The 17,955-nt window shown below is 43.4% G+C and overlaps 1 protein-coding gene across 1 annotated transcript in view; it reads right to left on the bottom strand.

Annotated features, from left to right (window-relative positions):
- SVEP1 (sushi, von Willebrand factor type A, EGF and pentraxin domain containing 1) overlaps positions 1 to 17,955 on the bottom strand; it is a 133,381-nt gene that overhangs the window by 36,708 nt on the left and 78,718 nt on the right. Inside the window, exons 25-33 of the mRNA XM_075526166.1 lie at positions 17,568 to 17,725; positions 16,178 to 16,379; positions 15,361 to 15,536; positions 13,895 to 14,019; positions 9,215 to 9,338; positions 8,519 to 8,689; positions 6,208 to 6,381; positions 1,279 to 1,398; positions 328 to 504 (exon numbers count right to left, since the gene is read on the bottom strand). Coding sequence (XP_075382281.1) covers positions 328 to 504; positions 1,279 to 1,398; positions 6,208 to 6,381; positions 8,519 to 8,689; positions 9,215 to 9,338; positions 13,895 to 14,019; positions 15,361 to 15,536; positions 16,178 to 16,379; positions 17,568 to 17,725 — 1,427 coding nt within the window. The remainder of the gene's footprint in view (positions 1 to 327; positions 505 to 1,278; positions 1,399 to 6,207; positions 6,382 to 8,518; positions 8,690 to 9,214; positions 9,339 to 13,894; positions 14,020 to 15,360; positions 15,537 to 16,177; positions 16,380 to 17,567; positions 17,726 to 17,955) is intronic.

The raw sequence follows: 17,955 nt of genomic DNA, 5'->3' as shown, positions 1-17,955 counted from the left end.
GAAAACAGGAGGCTGGGTGGAGAAGAAAGACACTTTTAATGCTTGCATTAAAATGAGATGAGTCGAGTCTACACCTTTGACACTTGGGAGAATCTGTATAAGAGAGTACCACTATGAATAGACAACTGTTGGAAAAGCTTCAGCTGGTGCTTACATCTCTTAAGACAACAGAGACCTCTGTTGTCTTAAGACAACACTGACACCCAGGTCTGCTAGGACAAGGTTCCATTAGCTGCCGTGGTCTCTAAAGGCTCTATAGAACTACTTTCCCCCTTCCGTCTCTCTAACACCACACATTACAATATGCATTCTCCTCAGGAACCACACCTTCACAATATGGTATTGGGTGGCTCCACTCTCCAGACTCCATGCATGTAAGTTTAGTCACTCCTGTCAGCTGAAACCCTTCTTCACAGGAAAATGTTACTTCACTGCCAACACTGTAAGTGTCCCCATATAAATGGCCATGCTCTGGATTTCCTGGATTACGGCACTTCACCGGTTCTGAGGAGGAAGAGAGAAACTATCAATAATATAACTAAGTACCAGGCTCTATAAATAAGTTGCAGGAGACATCCTTAGGAATTTTCTAAAAGTAGGAAGGCGGAGCATGTGGAAAACACTCATAAGTAGTTTACAGCCTTACCAGCTTTTCTCTGTTCTGTAAGTGACAGGCACTGAAGACTCATGCAAGTATGCTAATCTCAATATGGAAGAGCCCTCTGTAACCGAGTTTGCATTAATTGTCAGAAACAAACATATCTTGCAGTCATTTTTCCCTCTGTGAGGGAAAGCCCTTACCAGCATGTCCAGCCCTGAACATGAAATCAGCTCAGCTACCTTTTAGCCCAGCCTATGCCAATGTCTTGTCATCTTCATGCAAAGTTACCTTGCTTAATGTTTCCACAGGCAGCTCAAGCCCTACTCAGATGCCAGTATTCAAGTATTTCTTCACTGCACAGCTCTGGTCTGACAAGTGACACATTGTAGCACGCAGCCTTCCCAGGTCTTCAGCACATGTGCTCCATGTGCAAGACTATGTCTCAGAGCAGAATCCCAATGACAGCTGTCTCCATAAGGAGAGCTGAGTTCTCAAGAAACAAAAGGAGACACTTCATCACAGCCTCATTGAGGCAAAAGTGACCCGGAGATGAGAGCATGCCTGCCCTGTCCCTCCCTAGATATAAATTACTGGCAACTGTCTTCCACAGTGGCAGGCACAATACTGGACTACACAGAACCTTGGAAAGGCTAGCCTGATGTTTTTCTTCCCCATACCTGCACATTTTTTACCATCTCCTGTATAAGGAGGGATGCAAGTGCAAACATAGGATCCATTTGTGTTGAGACAAGATGCATGCTCATTGCAGTCTGATCCAACAGCGCATTCATCAACATCTACAAAAAAGAAACACAAAAAATATGTCTCTAGGGTGGTATTTGTAATAAGCATCTGCTTTAAATTTCTGTCTCACTAACTGTCAAGAGGAATCACTTTAATTAGTATAATTAAAAATCACTCTTACTTCAATCACATTTTTGATGCACTAGTAAAAATATTTAATATTTAAATTAATATTTATGCTTTCTATATAATTTACTATACAATATTGTGAAACATGAGAAAATCAGAGACAAATCCTATTAAACTTCAGTCAATAATTCCACAAAAAGTATCTAGTTTCCAAGTAAAAGAACAGACATCATAACTCAGGAGGACTACAAGAATGTTGTAAGGTTATGCAGGGAGAAAATTAGAAGGCCAAAGCCCAACTAGAACTTAATCTGGCTACTGCCATAAAAGACAATAAAAAATGTTTCTATAAATACATTAGCAACAAAAGGAGGGCTAAGGAGAATCTCCATCCCTTATTGGATGTGGGGGGAAACATAGTGAGAAAGGGTGAGGAAAAGGCTGAGGTACTTAATGCCTTCTTTACCTCAGTCTTTAACAGTAAGACCAGTTGTTCTTGGGGTACCCAGTGCCCTGAGCTGGAAGACAGGGAGGGGGAGCAGAATGAAGCCCCCATAATCCAAGGGGAAATGGTTAGTGACCTGCTACACTGCTTAGATCCACACAAGTCTATGGGGCCAGATGGGGTCCACCCAAGAGTACTGAAGGAACTGGCAGAAGTGCTCACCAAGCCCCTTTCCATCATTTACCAGCAGTCCTGGCTAACTGGGGAGGTCCCAGTTGACTGGAGGTCAGCAAATGTGACGCCCATCTACAAGAAGGGCCGGAAGGAGGACCCGGGGAACTACAGGCCTGTCAGCCTGACCTCAGTACCGGGGAAGCTGATGGAGCAGATCATCTTGAGTGCCATCACACGGCACGTACAGGACAACCAGGTGATCAGGCCCAGTCAGCATGGGTTCATGAAAGGCAGGTCCTGCTTGACCAACCTGATCTCCTTCTAGGACAAGTGACGAGCGATAGGACAAGAGGAAATGGCCTCAAGTTGTGCCAGGGGAGGTTTAGATTGGATATTAGGAAAAATTTCTTCCTTAAATCCAGTCCAAATCTGCCCTCCCTTAGTTTAAAACCGTTGCTCCTTGTCCTGTCACAACAGGCCTGCTAAAAGTCTGTCCCCACCTTTCCTACAGGCCCCCTTTAAGTCCTGGAAGGCTGCTATAAGGTCTCCCCGCAGCCTTTTCTTCTCCAGGCTGAACAACCCCAACTCTCTCAGCCTGTCCTTGTAGCAGAGGTGTTCCAGCCCTCGCATCTTTTTCGTGGCCCTCCTCTGGACTCGCTCCAATAGCTCCATGTCCTTCTTGTGCTGAGGGCTCCAGAGCTGGACGCAGTACTGCAGGTGGGGTCTCACCAGAGCAGAGTAGAGGGGCAGAATCACCTCTCTCGACCTGCTGGCCATGCTTCTTTTGATGCAGCTCAGGATACAGTTGGCCTTCTGGGCTGCCAGCGCACATTGTCGGCTCATGTCCAGCTTTTCATCCACCAGTACCCCCAAGTCCTTTTCTGCAGGGCTCCTCTCCATCCCATCGTCCCCCAGCCTGTATTGAAACCAAGGATTGCCCCGACCCAGGTGTAGGACCCTGCACTTGGCCTTGTTGAACCTCATGAGGTTCACACAGGCCCACTTCTCCAGCTTGTCCAGGTCCTTCTGGATGACATCCCGTCCTTCTGGCGCGTCATCTGCAAACTTGCTGAGAGTGCACTCGATCTCTCTGTCAATGTCATTGATGAAAATATTGAACAGCACTGGTCCCAGTACGAACCCCTGAGGGACACCACTCATCACTGATCTCCATCTGGACATTGAGCTGTTGACCACTACCCTCTGGATGCGATCATCCAACCAATTCCTTATCCACCGAACGCTACGTATCAAATCCGTATCTCTCCAATTTAGAGAGAAGGATGTTGTGGGGGACCGTGTCAAAGGCTTTACAGAAGTCCAGACAGATGACATCCATTGCTTTAGAGACAGATAGAGCAATTCCTCATTTAAAGGCCCTACTACAGTACAGCTGTTGAACTAGGTATGCCACGCAGACATATAGCTGGAGTTCTTTGCCCATTTCCAGGCAAAAAAGCAACTTGGTTAAAAAAGCAACAAGTAAAAAAAAAATTTACTGAATTGCTGTGTTTATTCTTCACTGCTGAATGAGTCTGGCCAGCATGAAAAGAACCCAAGAATCTTCTGAAAAGAAAAGGAGTTTCTTTCTGACATGCAGGATGAAAACTGCACATTAAAATCAAAACAGTTGCCAATTACACAAGCATCTGGAGAATGCAAAGTGCTACCACAGCAGAACTGGAATGACTGCTCCTACTGTAAAATCTTGTAAGGCAAGGAAGAGTATGAATCAGATCCATAACAGAGCAAAACGAATGCCGCAGGGCATAGGTGTACCAGGCTTTGTTAGCAACTGTCTGGAGCATGAATCAGACAGGTAAAGGGTGGGTCAGGGTGCCAAAGCCACTCTTGTTTTCATTTTCCCCTTCGTCTACTATGCTTTATGAGAGACAAGGCAAGCTGGAAGGTGGGGCACGAAGGTGGAGCACAGGGCTCTTCCTTCTTAACATAATGCTTCCTACTACACAGATGTTGAACTATTTGGACACCCTTGCAGTGTCTGCTCTGAGCCTGCTCAGCTTTAGGCCTTGGTATAAAGTGCCAAGCAGAAAAGCAGAGGAACAACAGACTGGACGGTCTGTTTGGAGGTTCTGAAGGAGTCCTGGTAGACAGGATGCTATGAAACCAGATGGATCCTACTCCAAAGTGAATTTTGGCCGAACTAAAAGACTGTTGCCTTTTCTTTTGCTGGTCTTGACTGAAAAAAAAAATATACGCTATACCTACATGAAATTAAGAGTCAAATCAAACACAAATCTTCCCAGGTTGTTAACCCGCAACTCCCATGTTAGGCATGACTAAGACAGCAGCAATCCAAGTACAGCTAGCTAGTGGATTCCAGCAGGGATCTGTCGGAGACATGGCCCTACAAGAACAGTCACACCCTGTCACCCGTATGCACTACAATGCTGGTCTGTCTCAGCTCCTGCAGCTGCAATCTGGTACATCACACCCAGCTGACCAGGAAGTAAGTTATCACAGAATCACAGAATCGTATAGGTTGGAAAAGACCTTTAAGATCATCAAGTCCAACTGTAAACCTAACGCTACCAAGACCACCACTACACCATGTCCCTAAGCACCTCATCCAAATGTCTTTTAAATGCTTCCAGGGATGGCGACTCAACCACTTCACTGGGCAGCCTGTTCCAGTGCTTGATAACCCCCTCAGTGAAGTAAAATTTCCTAATATCCAGTCTAAACCTCCCCTGGCACAACTTGAGGCCATTTCCTCTCGTCCTATCACTTGTTACCTGGGAGAAGAGACCGACCCCCACCTCTCTACAACCTCCTTTCAGGTAGTTGTAGAGAGCAATAAGGTCTCCCCTCAGCCTCCTTTTCTCCAGGCCAAACAACCCCAGTTCCCTCAGCCGCTCCTCATCAGACTTGTGCTCCAGACCCTTCACCAGCTTGGCTGCCCTTCTCTGGACACGCTCCAGCCCCTCAATGTCTCTCTTGTAGTGGGGGGCCCAAAACTGAACACAGTATTCAAGGTGCAGCCTCACCAGTGCCAAGTACAGGGGCACGATCACTTCCACTTATGGTGTGGCGACTATGTGAACTGTGTCCGTAAGTGCACTCCCAGCCTTCTCAATGCTGCAGCTGCTTCCTGACAGGCGTGTGTGACTTGACCAATAAACCCCCACAATGGAAGAAGGCTCAGAGGAGACAGGCAAAGGTGATCTGCCCTTGAAGCTCAGGGGATAATGCAGGGTATGACTGACCACTGCTGCTGCAAAGAAGCTGACTCAACACAAGGGGACAGGAAGGTGGCCTTTGTTTTAGGTAAACAGCTATCAACAGTTGAGTGGACCAACTGGTGGTGTAAATGCTTCTCTCTGAGTTCATTAAAAGAGTGCGAATGTCTCCCTGAGTTAGCCAGACCAGCATGGGGGGCGAATTGTTTACATGGCTCAGGCCAACACAGAGTATAAAACCCAGACAACTAGCAATGGGCTTGAGCTGGCTTCAACCCACGTATTCATTCCTGGCTGCTGGGGATGCCCCGTGTCATGACAGTGAGCACATTATAGAGATTGGTAATGGGAAACACACTGGTATTATGATTGAACTGTCTATTGCAATTGCTGTATTTTGCTAAGTGTAACTTGCACTTATTTGTATTGTGTTATGCAGTTATGCAGTATATTTTGTATCACTCTGCTAAATCAGAAATCCTGTGCAGCATCAGCTATCTTCAAATAAGTAAATTTGATATTGAACATTACAACCTCCACGCGTGGAACATGTAGAAGAACCTGGTCAGAGAGTATGGCACACTGACAGTGGGCTGAAGCACAGGGAAATGTACAGCTTAGAAGCACAGAATGCAAGGACTACATGGCTAAATGAACCTGAAGGGAGAGAGGTTGGGAGTGCAGTGCAGGCTTATTATGTAGCGTGTGGGACTGACAGAGAAAGGTGCCAGAATGTAGTTTTGGTTTCACATAATGCTGAGCATGGTATTTCAGAAATGTGAGTATTTTGGAGTGTGATTTCTGAGACTCTGGTCAGCCTTCACAACTTCAGAATGAAATCCCACCCAAACCCAAGGGCACAGGAGAAATGCAAGACCACCAGCCCATGCAGCCACATGTATGGCACATCTCACCAAGGCAAGACGGTGAAATGCTGTTCCAGCTCCCGTTGTCCAGGCACAACATCCTGGAGTCGCCCAACAAATAGTAGCCATTGTTGCAGTGATAGGTAACAGTACTGCCAGCAAAAAAGTCCTCAGCTGAATAAAATCCATTTTCTAAAGGTGGAGGCACTCCACAGCTGATTCCTGCAACATGAGTGGAAAGAGGGCACAGACATTAGCAGAGCAGACACAGATCAACTTCAGAATAATTCCACATGAGAGCCACCACTGGAGATTTTTTCTCTGCAACTGTGGAATCCCATCCGCAAGACGGTCCAGACCTTTTCTGAGGTAGCTAATTGATTCCAGGTCTGGTGGAGGGTCTTGTTTTGTGGGCACTTGTCAATCAGAGACTAAGCAGGACTCTCCAGCTCCTGCTATTCTGCTAGGTCTGGAGGAGACATCTGTGACTAAGATCTGAGCAGATGCTCTTCAGTCAGAGGACACTTCCACTGATAATCAATGATCCTTGGTGAATTTTAAGGAAAAAGGAAAAGTAAGTTTGCCTCCATGGAGGATCCTGTTACTTCCCTTCACTGAAAAAGAAGCTCAATGTTTCTGTGTTTGAACACTGCAAAACCAGCTAACAGATCACTGCTAAGAGGTTACAGTACTGGTCTGAGACCAGAGAGTGCATAAGCAATAGAGAGATTGGAACTGACCTCACATACAACCCTGGGCATCACTTTGACTTTGACTATAGTAAATATGCCTTTCTGATCCCCGCTGTGCCAGCAGAAGGCATCACTGTACCTGCCTGCCAGAAGATGCTATTTATTCTAGCAGAGCTGCTTCTGTGCATCTTCATTTCAATCAAGATGACATGAACTTATTCCAACAGCTACCCAGCCTATCTTTGTAACTACATGGACTGTAGCAACTCCTTGCTCCCCAGCCGTGTGCCAGGATCACGCAGCAGGACATTGTGAAGTGTTTAGAGCCCGTGGTAATGGAAGCCAAGAACTAGCTGCAGAGGGATAGAACTGAAGAGCCTGTAACAAAGGCAGGCTGTCAGGGGACGGAGACCTGTGGTTTTGGGAGTGTTTGGTAGCAGGAAGAGGAAACAGATCCTGGTGGGTGAAGGCAGAGATTAAAATAAGTGATTACAATTCAGTCAGTAAAACCTTTTCTGTACCACACCTTCCACTATAAACCCTGCAGTTCTTTATGCAGGAAATAGCTATCTTCAACCCGCTTTTATTCATCAGGTACTTGTGGAACAGGCTAAGAAAGGCTAGTGGCGAGTCTGGCCCTCATTCATTCAGCATGTTTGTGGCAGGTCAACCCTGTTCTGTCTGAGCTCTGTGCTCAACAGGTAAAACTGCCTGCCCCAATACAGAGAAATCAGATGACAACACTAAGAGGATTCTGGTGGCTTGTCACTGATAACACACCAAGAAGGAGCAAAGCTGTCTCTGCCAGTGAACTTACAGTCTGCCCAGCAGGACTTGCTTTTGGCTAAATGATCACATGCATGCTATTCTTTAGGCAGAAGAGGAGACAGATCCCGGATTTGTGCTACGAACAACTGAATAAAGAGGAAGACACAAAAATTGCATCAAATCTAGATCAAGCTATTTTTAAGGTATTTTTAACAAATTTGATGATTTTCCCCAAACTAGTGATCAATTTTGGGATCATGCAATACCTATTTCTGGAGCTAATTTACTGTTCTGCTGAAATGAAAAATATAGTCAGCTCCAACACAGGCAACTGCAGTCACATGGGCAGTCACAGCAGAGGAGAACCAAAGGAAAGGAGAAGGCAGGAGCAGGAATCAAAGAACCTCGGCAACCTGAATGTATACAGCCAGTTTCTTAGAAGAAATCCTGTAAGTCTTGGAGTGCTTCTAGGTCCTGACAGAAATATCTGCTGCCTTTAAAGAAACTACTCTATAACATACTAATGCCAAGGCTTTTACTTCAAACCAGATGTTCTCAGTGACACTTAAAAATCACAGACATATTCTAGCATTTCCTGTGCATCTTCCACACTCCTGGTGCCACTGTGGAGGTAAGTTCAGAGTATCAGTTTGCTGATCCAAATAGACTCATTTCTGCCATGGGCATTAGAAACTGACTGAAAAAGGTGGCAGAATCCGATTGTGATGTAGTTCCTGCTCAGTAAAACATGAGTTTAGTTTTAAGCGTATATGTATATGCTGTAACATGGATGGATTCAATTGCATCAGAGCTGAAGGGATAAACAGGCCATGAATAGCGATAGAGTCCAAATAAAACCTAGGGTTCCCTAATCCTGCCAGCCCACTGAGACAACTCACTTTCACAGCGGGGAAAAGGCCGTGTCCACTGTCCCAGGTTAAGGCAGTGTTGAACAGAGTTTCCCACTATCTGGAAGCCTGGGTCACAGGAAAGGCTCACTTTTGACCCTGGCTTTAAATCAGCAGAAGAGGCCCGCAGATGTGGTACGGATCCTTGCAAAGACGGACAGTCTGTGGACAAAATATATGCATACAGTAAGAGATACAGCTATGTGCTGAAACGAATAAACTTGTTATCTGATTGTTTGATCCTGTATAAGTTTATCCAGGAGAAAGCTTTGGGAAGCGTTATGTACGCTACATCCTGCTCGGGTTCAAATGGTTTTGAGAATCATCAACATATAACATCAGAAAACGAATCTGTAGGAAAAGAGGTGAAGAGGCAGTAGGTATTTTAATACCATCCAATTATTTTTAGAATAAAAGACAAGAAAAACTTCCTTCTGACCCAACACCATCTTCACTCTTTCCCCATCTCAATTCAGGAAGCAATAAATCTCTGTTAGAGATTCCAATGAACTTTTGTTACAAAACCCTGGAATTCGAGGAATGAAGGACTGAATGTTCTAACTGTCATATTATCAAAATAATTTATTCAAGGTTAGTAGGGCAAAGGCTGCAAGCTAGCATATTTGATCTCATAAAAGAGCCTTATATTGTTCAGGAAAAAAGGGTTCTAGGAAATAAAGTTCTAACCAGCACAAAATATACTCTTGTAATCTATCTTCACTCTTCCAACAACTCCTGGCAGGAAATCTGGCCAGGCTAGTACATTTCCTTTTTGGAGTTCTTCTGGACAGGATGTAGCCAGAGATTTTACCTATGGATTTAAAACAGTTGATTAGGTGCTGTTTAAGGATCATGTAGGAAAAGAATGTAAAAAAATATTCCTTCCATGTCTGCATGCAACACTAGAACAAATCATTGAATAAACGATGTTCATCCTTTCTAGCACAAGAGGCTTCTGGCTGAACTACTTGTTATTCTGTACTTATAAGCCAGCTAGCTGTGGACAGGCATGTACTGAAGCAATACCTGAAGGAATACTTGTCATACAAGCAAAGAATAAAACATAGTTCTTGAAACACAATTGCGTTTGTTAGCGTGAAAAAAGAAATGTATTTATGTCACAGAAAAAGGCAGATATGAGAATGCAACCTGAAGAGAAAACTTGATATATTTACAGAAAAATGTCAAATAGGAGCCAAAAGGAACTTAACATTGAAGATCTGCATTCCACAAACTCTGCTAGCACTGCACCACGTTTAGGGAACAGAAACACAAAAAGGAGCAGTTTAACAAAGCAATTTGCTGTTTCCAAGACAGAGTTTTGTGAATTCAATGCACTAGGCTCTTCAAAACACTGCAGGCAAGGCCTACCCACACCAATACTAACAGCAGTATTGGCATTAACTTCAACCAAAGCACAACAGGGCCATAACTAACTATGTACTGAAACAGGAATTATATAGGCAAACTAAGGACAGGAGAAAGAAAGGAACACACTGTTAGGTCAACAGCAGATTACTATCTTGAGAGCAGATCTGGTCAAATATCTTTGATGGAAAAGTTTTCCATTTAAAACATAACTCCTTTAATGGCACCACTAGGGGTTTCTTTTGCATTCTTACTACAAGGAACTGAAATGCCAATGGGAATCCTTAGGCTATTTCAGTATCGTATTGTAATGTAAAAAACCCAATTATTTCAATAAGGTAAAATATTTCTACTTCTTCACTGTGACTCTGAGAATCTATTAAACATAGTAACATTATTATATTTCTGTCTGGCCACCAACAGAAGGAACTTGGGGGCTACAACCCCAGATGGCACAGCACTTTTAAGCTATGCAGACACCAGTGTAAACTATATGCAATAGTAAGAATACGCAGACAGACCCTTAATGATGGTATGTCACATAAATATTCCATAGCGGTCTCTTGGAAGGAGTTCAGATGTCCTGACCCCAACGTATGTAAAAAAGAAGGCCGCCTAGTTCCATTGGATGCTCAGGGAGATTTCTGCTACATGAAAGTGTTTTAAAACTGCAAATGAATGACCAGGGCTTTGGATTCACTCTGCATTCCTTTGTTCACTATAACTCCAGGAACAGAAAGGAAACATAGTCGCAGAAGGTGACTGGGACTAAGGTGTATTATTGGCACAGTACTCCCCATTACATTTCTCCCTATCAGGGCAGACGCAGTCATATTTCAGCCATGGAACTGCTGAAAAAAAGTATGTGCCCTGAGGAGGGTAAATGTGCAGTAAAGGGATAATTAAGGATTTCCTCTTCTTTTAAGATATCAGAGAGGGAAGCGGTCTATGGAGAAAACATGGTTATTCAATTAAGAGAACATGTTAGTAATTACGCTACTGAGACTACTTCCTACTCCTTGGCTCTTCTGTGCTGGAGGGTCATTCCAGTAATTCCCTGGCAGGGAGAAAGGAATGTTTCCTTCAGCAGCGTGAAAAAATGAATTATGAAGAGCAAAGATGAGCAGCCCAGTGGGCTGTGTACATCTCAGCACAGCCAGCACACCCATACAATACATGCAGCATGGCTTCAGGGCACAGCTAGCTGGTTGGAAAGCACAGGTGTGCCCAGTTTATGCTGAACAGTTGGGAAACTGCCTTTCTCAGAAGGGTGACTGGCTTCTGTCAAGTCTCCAGTGGATGAAAACAACTACCAAGAATAATATACTGTATTGTCTGTCTTTGTGAGAAAGGAAGGTACACCATGAACCTCAGACTGAATTATTCTCACAGTCCCCCTACCCTGAACTCCAATGAGGCGGACCAGACTCTAGCGGAGTCAGCTTAGCTGGAGAAGAGAGCAACCTCCTCTGTTTATTCTGAGGCCATTTCAAAGATCTCACTTAAACAGTATGCGCTGATGGAAACTGCTTAGGCCAAGGGCTGCAAACACACTGCAAGGAATCTGCAGGGAAAAATTTCCAGTGTGGGAAAGGCAGGTTTGGAAATCAGCCCTTCCAAAGACATATGATGGACAATGGAGGGCTGGAAAGGACCTCACAGTCCCATACAGACAACTCATATTTCTACTGCTGTCTACTCAGCAATAAAACAACCAGACTGTTGGTTTACCTATGCAAAATTAATGTGCAAGTGGATGAGCAACTGAAGTTGAAAAATCTTGAAGAGTGGACTTTGCCTTTATGTTATTCACTGGGCAACATATTCTGTCACCCCGCTTTCCTTTATGGCTGAGAATAGGAAGGTAAGATTTACTGAACAGTTCCAGCTGGCCACAACAAAACTGATAATAACAGATAATGATAATGATTTACTATCCCAAGCTCTGAAATGAATAAGGTAAAAATTTTATAGGAAGCTGACTTGGCTCAGCTCCCTGTCTGGTCTCACATCTGTCTTTTCAGACGAGTATGGACATCATTTATGGACACCATAAATGAAGGGCAGGATTTTCTTCCTCGTCCTAACTGTATTGCATTTGAAGCAAATGGAAATTTAATCAAGCCTGTCATTAAAGACAGGTGACCACTGAGAAAGGCTCAGAAAATTGCACTTAACTTCTTCACCAGTGTGTCCTGTAAAATCACATGTATACTTATCAGCTTCAAAACTGCTAGTGAAAAAAACCCTTAAGATTTGACTTGGCAATGCAACAATTGGTGATGCCAAAAGCCAAGAACAGGAGCAGACTGCTGGGCAGTTCTGAACCTAGCAGAAAGCCAAAGTAGCAAAGAAAAGGAGAAAGAAGCAGAGGAGACATCTGAATGCTGGAAGTAAAGATTCTGCTTTACTTCTATTTTCTGTTCATTTTATTATTTCTTATTTGTATCATGGAAAACAAACAGTGATAAACCACCAAATAGTGGTAAAACCTTAAAAAACCACCAGGAGAAGAGCAAAACCTTTTAATCCAAAGACCCTTCGCCCAAGAAATGGTCCTTGAACAAGGACCTGGCCCAAGAACGTTAGTCCTTGCTGTTCAAGTGTTACCAACAGTTTCACCATTTCTGACCTTCAGGATTGAAATACTAATGACCAGGAAGTGGAGATGGAGCACACTGTCATCAGGTTTGCAGATAATACCAAACTGGGAGGCCCAGTCAGTATGCCCAGTCAGAGCTGCATCCTAGGAACCTTGACAGTCTGGAGGAAAGGGCCAACACAGACATCATGAAATGCAACAAGAACAAATGTGAAGGAAAAACTTCTGAACGATACAGGCTGGGGAAAGCCTGGAAGGGGAGCTGCTTTGTGTAAAAGGACCTAGGGGCTCTGGCAGGCAGTGAGCTGAGTATCGGCCAGCTGTGTGCCCTGGCAATAATGAGGACCAACAGCATCCTTGGCTGTGTGAACAAGGTCACAATCAGAAAACCAAGGAAGGGATTATTCCCTTTTCTCAGGGCTTATTAGACCACATCTGGAGTATTGCATTCCATTTTGGGCTCCTCAGTACAAGAAAGACATTGACAAGCTGGAGCAAGTTCAGGGGAGGGCATCAAAAAGGTGATGGGATGGAGCATTTGCCCTGTGGTAAGAGGCTGTGGAACCACAGCTGGTTCAGCCTGGAGCAGAGACAGCTCTGGGGACACCTAACAGCAGCCCCCGGTACCTACGGGGAGGTAATCAAGTATATAGAGGCAGGCTCTTCACAGCAGTGCATGGTGAGAGACAGAAACAGTAGTCATAAACAGAAGTGGTCCCAACTAGACATAAGAAAAAAATTTCACTCTGAGGATAACTGAACACTGAAGCTGGTCTCCCAGAGAAGTTGAGGGATCACTGTCCTTAGAGACATCTTTTGATGCACACTGTTTTTTTTAACTCTGTGAAAGTTTAGTGCCAAACCTTTATTTTTGGTACCTGAATAAAAGTAGCCTAATATTCAGTTATGCTGCCCATTCAGACTTTTCCTGGGACTATATAGCTCAGATTTTTCATAGTGTCTAACACATTGACACAAATTCTGATGCCTCCCCTCTGAAGTTTTACCAGTGCCTTCACACAGCAGGATGAGAGAACTGTAACCTGTAAAACAAGCCCTGAGCTCGTTTCATTGGGTTTTCTCCCTCTTCCAACAGGAACTGCTAGCTTTTGTGCATGCCTTCATTTCTCTTTCACATACACAATACTACAGCTACATAATACAGAAAGGCTCAGTCAACATAGAAGGTGACTCAGTGTTGATTTTACCACACCTAGTTTTGCTTAAAGCTACTCCACTTACTACGCTAAGCTTATTACCCTAAGCCAGAACTTCATCTGGTCCTCACTGACTTCTGTGGGAACAGAGGTCTATCCAATATGCTAACTTTGAATACCTTTTCAAATGTTCATCCTGTGCTCAGAGCCCTGTGTTCAAACACTGCAGTAAGGACTTACCTGCTGTGGAGACAGGACATGGTCCCAAATGTTGAGCTGGCTGATGGAGCCTACAAAAGATTCAGCTGGGTTGAATCCTTCTCCTTTCTGATCTTGCTCTTGACCCAGTACAAGTGCACCACCACCTAAACTCAGAGAGAATTAGAACAGGGATAAGAAACAAAGCCTTACAGCAGGGATCCCCATAGGAAGATTAAAAACAAAGCAAACCAAAACTTTTTCTACCCTATGTTACTAAGATTTTGTAGTGCAGAAGACCAGCCACCTTCAACAAATTCTCTCAGCAAACCTCTGGGAAGCCTTATGCTAGACTGAGGTAGGTGAGCATAACAATTTGGAAGTGACTCTCAAATATGCATTAATGCTAAACTCATGCTGATCAGAGCAGAAACTTTACACTGCTGCTTCAGGAATGGTACTGGCTCTAAAAGACCACTTCTAGCTCAGTATTTGAAGCATATTACAGAGCAATGCAAAATGCAGTTTTGAGCAGGTGGGGCATATTTTACAGTACTAGCTTGCACTTGCTGCTTTAAATAAAAGCTTAGAAAGTCAGATAGAACAAATTTGATTCCAAACCCTCAGAAGCACACTGGTGATTAGACAGTCAATGTTCTGACATGCCATACAAGTTAAATTTCCTCTCTTTGACCAGCAGCACAGATGATGTGGACAGGCATTTTGTATGTCACAGGGTGTGTGGACAAGGGCAAAAACTAATGGAAACTGCACATTTCCTTAGGTCTTGTCCCTGGAGATAACTCCAACGTAACTGGGAAAGACAGGGGCAAGCATAAGGTACACAGACTAAAACGCTTCACTATTTTTTTTTTTTTAATACGGATAGTTTTTTGAAACTCTGTAAAGTTGTATGGTGGCAGTATGAAAATACTATCAAAACCAAATCTCTTTGCAGCAATCTAATATTGGGCCTTTCGCAGCTATTCAGTGATGAAGGTATTCCTTTTCATGTCTTCTGATATTACTGGAAAGACCGCTGATCACAGGAAACAATGAAATAGCAAACCCCACCTTGTTAGGAAAAAACACAAACATAACTTTAAAAAGATGTCAGAAAGTAAAGGAGAATGCTAATTCAATCAACTCTGAGCACACATTTGCAAGGGAAATGCCAGTTAAACTTAAGTTTGTTGTGTGAGAAACCTATCCTCACACAGCCATTCCAAAATCAGCTCAGCACAGGCTCCTTTGTGGACTAAATTCTGTCACCCCCAGAACAAGTTACCTACTAGTTTACTCTAGAAATGTGCACTTTGTCTTCAGCGAGGCTGAGTGAGGGAAATGTCCGCGTGAACAAGAACAGCAAACATGAGCACTGCATAAATGTTGAAAATGTGAAAACATACTAAAAACACCAAAATAAACATTTCCTTGCAGGCATAGCGAATTCTTCAATAAAAACAGAATGAAGGCAACAGATCTGGTGTAATATAAATAAAGCATACCAGGGATTTTTGAGCCAACAGAGAGCCCGCTGCCTCCATCAGACAGTTTTCCATCGATGTACACTTTCCATGCCCCATCCGTGCATGTCCATGTGACCGCAATGTGATGCCAGTTACCATCGTTCACTGAAGGACAGTCTGTGATCCTCTCTTTCCCATTTATATAAAGAACCCAACTGCATGGAAGGAAGATGAAGGCATATTCAGTTGCATGCAGCAGCTTTAAAAGCATGGCCTGTCCCACATGACTCAAAGAAATGTTACTTGCCAAACGAGATAACCGGGTCTACATCATACAAGAAATCTCTCTTGAAAGATCATCATACAAGATATCTCTCTCTCTCAGAGAAGTTGGAAGTTATGGTTATCATACGGAAAGCATGGTGAAATAAATAATGTGCTTTTGTACCAAAACATGAAGACTCAAGTCATGGCTACATAGTGGATTCTTAACCTTGCCCCTTGGGTCCATCCCTGCTTTTGGAGTCACACTACAAGTACTCTGAGTGCTGAGCTCCATTTTATCCAATCATTGTCTCAATGCATCATTTAACTATAATGTAAATGTAAGTCCAGACAAAAATATTCTGTTTTCTAAACTTCACCGCTTTCTTGCCATTACTATTCTATTTGGCAAAAATTGAAGGAAACAAAGCAAGGAGAAAAACAAAACAAAGAGGCGACTCCAGCTACGGAGTCTGGATGCAGATTTTTCTACCCCTAAAGTAGGCAAAGCTGATATTCAGACTTCTGGTCTATGCGTTCCTTATCAATTCAAGACATCTGTAAGCTACAGAAAAGCAGAATTATGATTCACCCATTGTAATCGGTCAGAAGAAATGCATTATCACTTCCATTCTCCACTGCATAAGAAATGGGAGTCCCGTAGTTTGTGGTGTCAGTGGATTTCATCCAGAATGTACAGGTGATGTCACCAAGAGATGGGAAAACACCATCAAGCATGACATATCCATAGATACCAGAGACTTCAAAGTCAAGATTGAAACCAGAGGACTGTTCTGCAACAAAGACAAAGTTGTCAGAGCTACATTCCTGAAAATTGAGAAAGAGAATCAAATGGAATCTAAGCAAACACAATAAAATGGAATACAACCCATCTACAAAAATTATTCACTTTAAATTGATCAGAGGTAGAAAGAATGTACAGAAGTCTAACATCAGCCAGCATACAGAGCTTTCCAAGGCTAGAAAACACACAGGGTTTGAAGAAAAACAACTGGAAAAGAAGCTGATTATCTAACAAACAATGAACATGAACCTTGCTTTTCGGTCCTCTATCAATGAAATGACATATCCATCTGCCATCCAACAACTGAAAAAGGTGTGATCAGATGATTCCATTTCATTCATAAGAGCCAAGATTAAAAAAAAGAAAAAGATTTTTTTTCTGCTCCCGACTTACTGAAATACACTGCACTGGTGTGGAACAGCACTTCTGTGCTGCTCTTCAATGCAGAGTGACATGCTTTACAAGGATACTACATGTAAATCTACCAAGTGGAGCTCTCCTGAAAGCTGGGTGTTATTAAACTCAGACATAGGACGGTAGGTCTAAATGACCTGTATGTCCTCTACTGTCTCTGTAAAATCAACATGGGTACTTCAGCTTCTGTTTAAAGATTCACCACCTACTAGTGTAACACTTTATAATTTTCATGGAGTGGCTAAAAGACAAATGGATTTGAGCCTCGTGGTTGTGTGGCCTAACTCCAGCATCATCCAGGAAGTTGACTAGGTGTGACCCATTTTGCCTGACCATAGGGAACTTAATGCCCTTTTGCCCATAGGGAACTTGATGCCTTTAGGACTTCCAAAGCTGTGACTACCCATAATCTCTAATCATGTGATGCAAAGCCCTACATGAAATACAAGAAACAGAAAGAGCTAATTAACTCAGATACGCAGAGCAAATACAAATTAAACTTGATAGACCTACTAGGTATTAAAAAGATAGAACTGTGCCTTAGAAAAGAGAAATGAATATAAATATGACATAGCACACATGCCGTTACTTGTCTGCAATGACAGTTATTAACACTGCAGTCACACAGGCTCCACTTAGCCTCTCAGAGTCCCACCACCCTAGCTGCTTTCTGGGGAAGCTGTATGAAAATCAGCCCAGCCAGAGCAAATCTTGCCCAGAGACTTAGTCAAGCCACCTTTTTCTGACACTTGGTCCTGTGTACCTGTTTCACACCTGCTGCCTGTAAAGCCAGGGGGACATTTACAAACGTACGAGTTCAAGGCATCCACACAGGTGGCTTGGTTTAAGCAGGGACTGGAGTCACAGTCATTGATGTTCACTTCACAGTTCAGTCCTGTGTACCCTGTCACACACAGACACCTACGGAGGAAAAGAGAAGCACACTTCAAAGGTGGCTGCTGTCATGACACAGAATCCTGGCCATGAGACCAGGTCTGCCAATGGGAATGCCATATACTGAAAAAAAAAAAAATCAACAGAAGAGATACCACAGAATTAATGGAGTTTTATTTTGGTTGTTCCTTTAAGGATGCTTGTATTCTATTAGCTGCATAATATTTCTTCTTGATAGGGACAATACAATATTTAAA

This window comes from Mycteria americana, chromosome Z, assembly GCF_035582795.1.
Source record: "Mycteria americana isolate JAX WOST 10 ecotype Jacksonville Zoo and Gardens chromosome Z, USCA_MyAme_1.0, whole genome shotgun sequence".
NCBI lineage: Eukaryota > Metazoa > Chordata > Aves > Ciconiiformes > Ciconiidae > Mycteria > Mycteria americana.
Note: the sequence above shows the minus strand (reverse complement) of the source record. Positions and strands in the feature narration are given on the sequence as shown.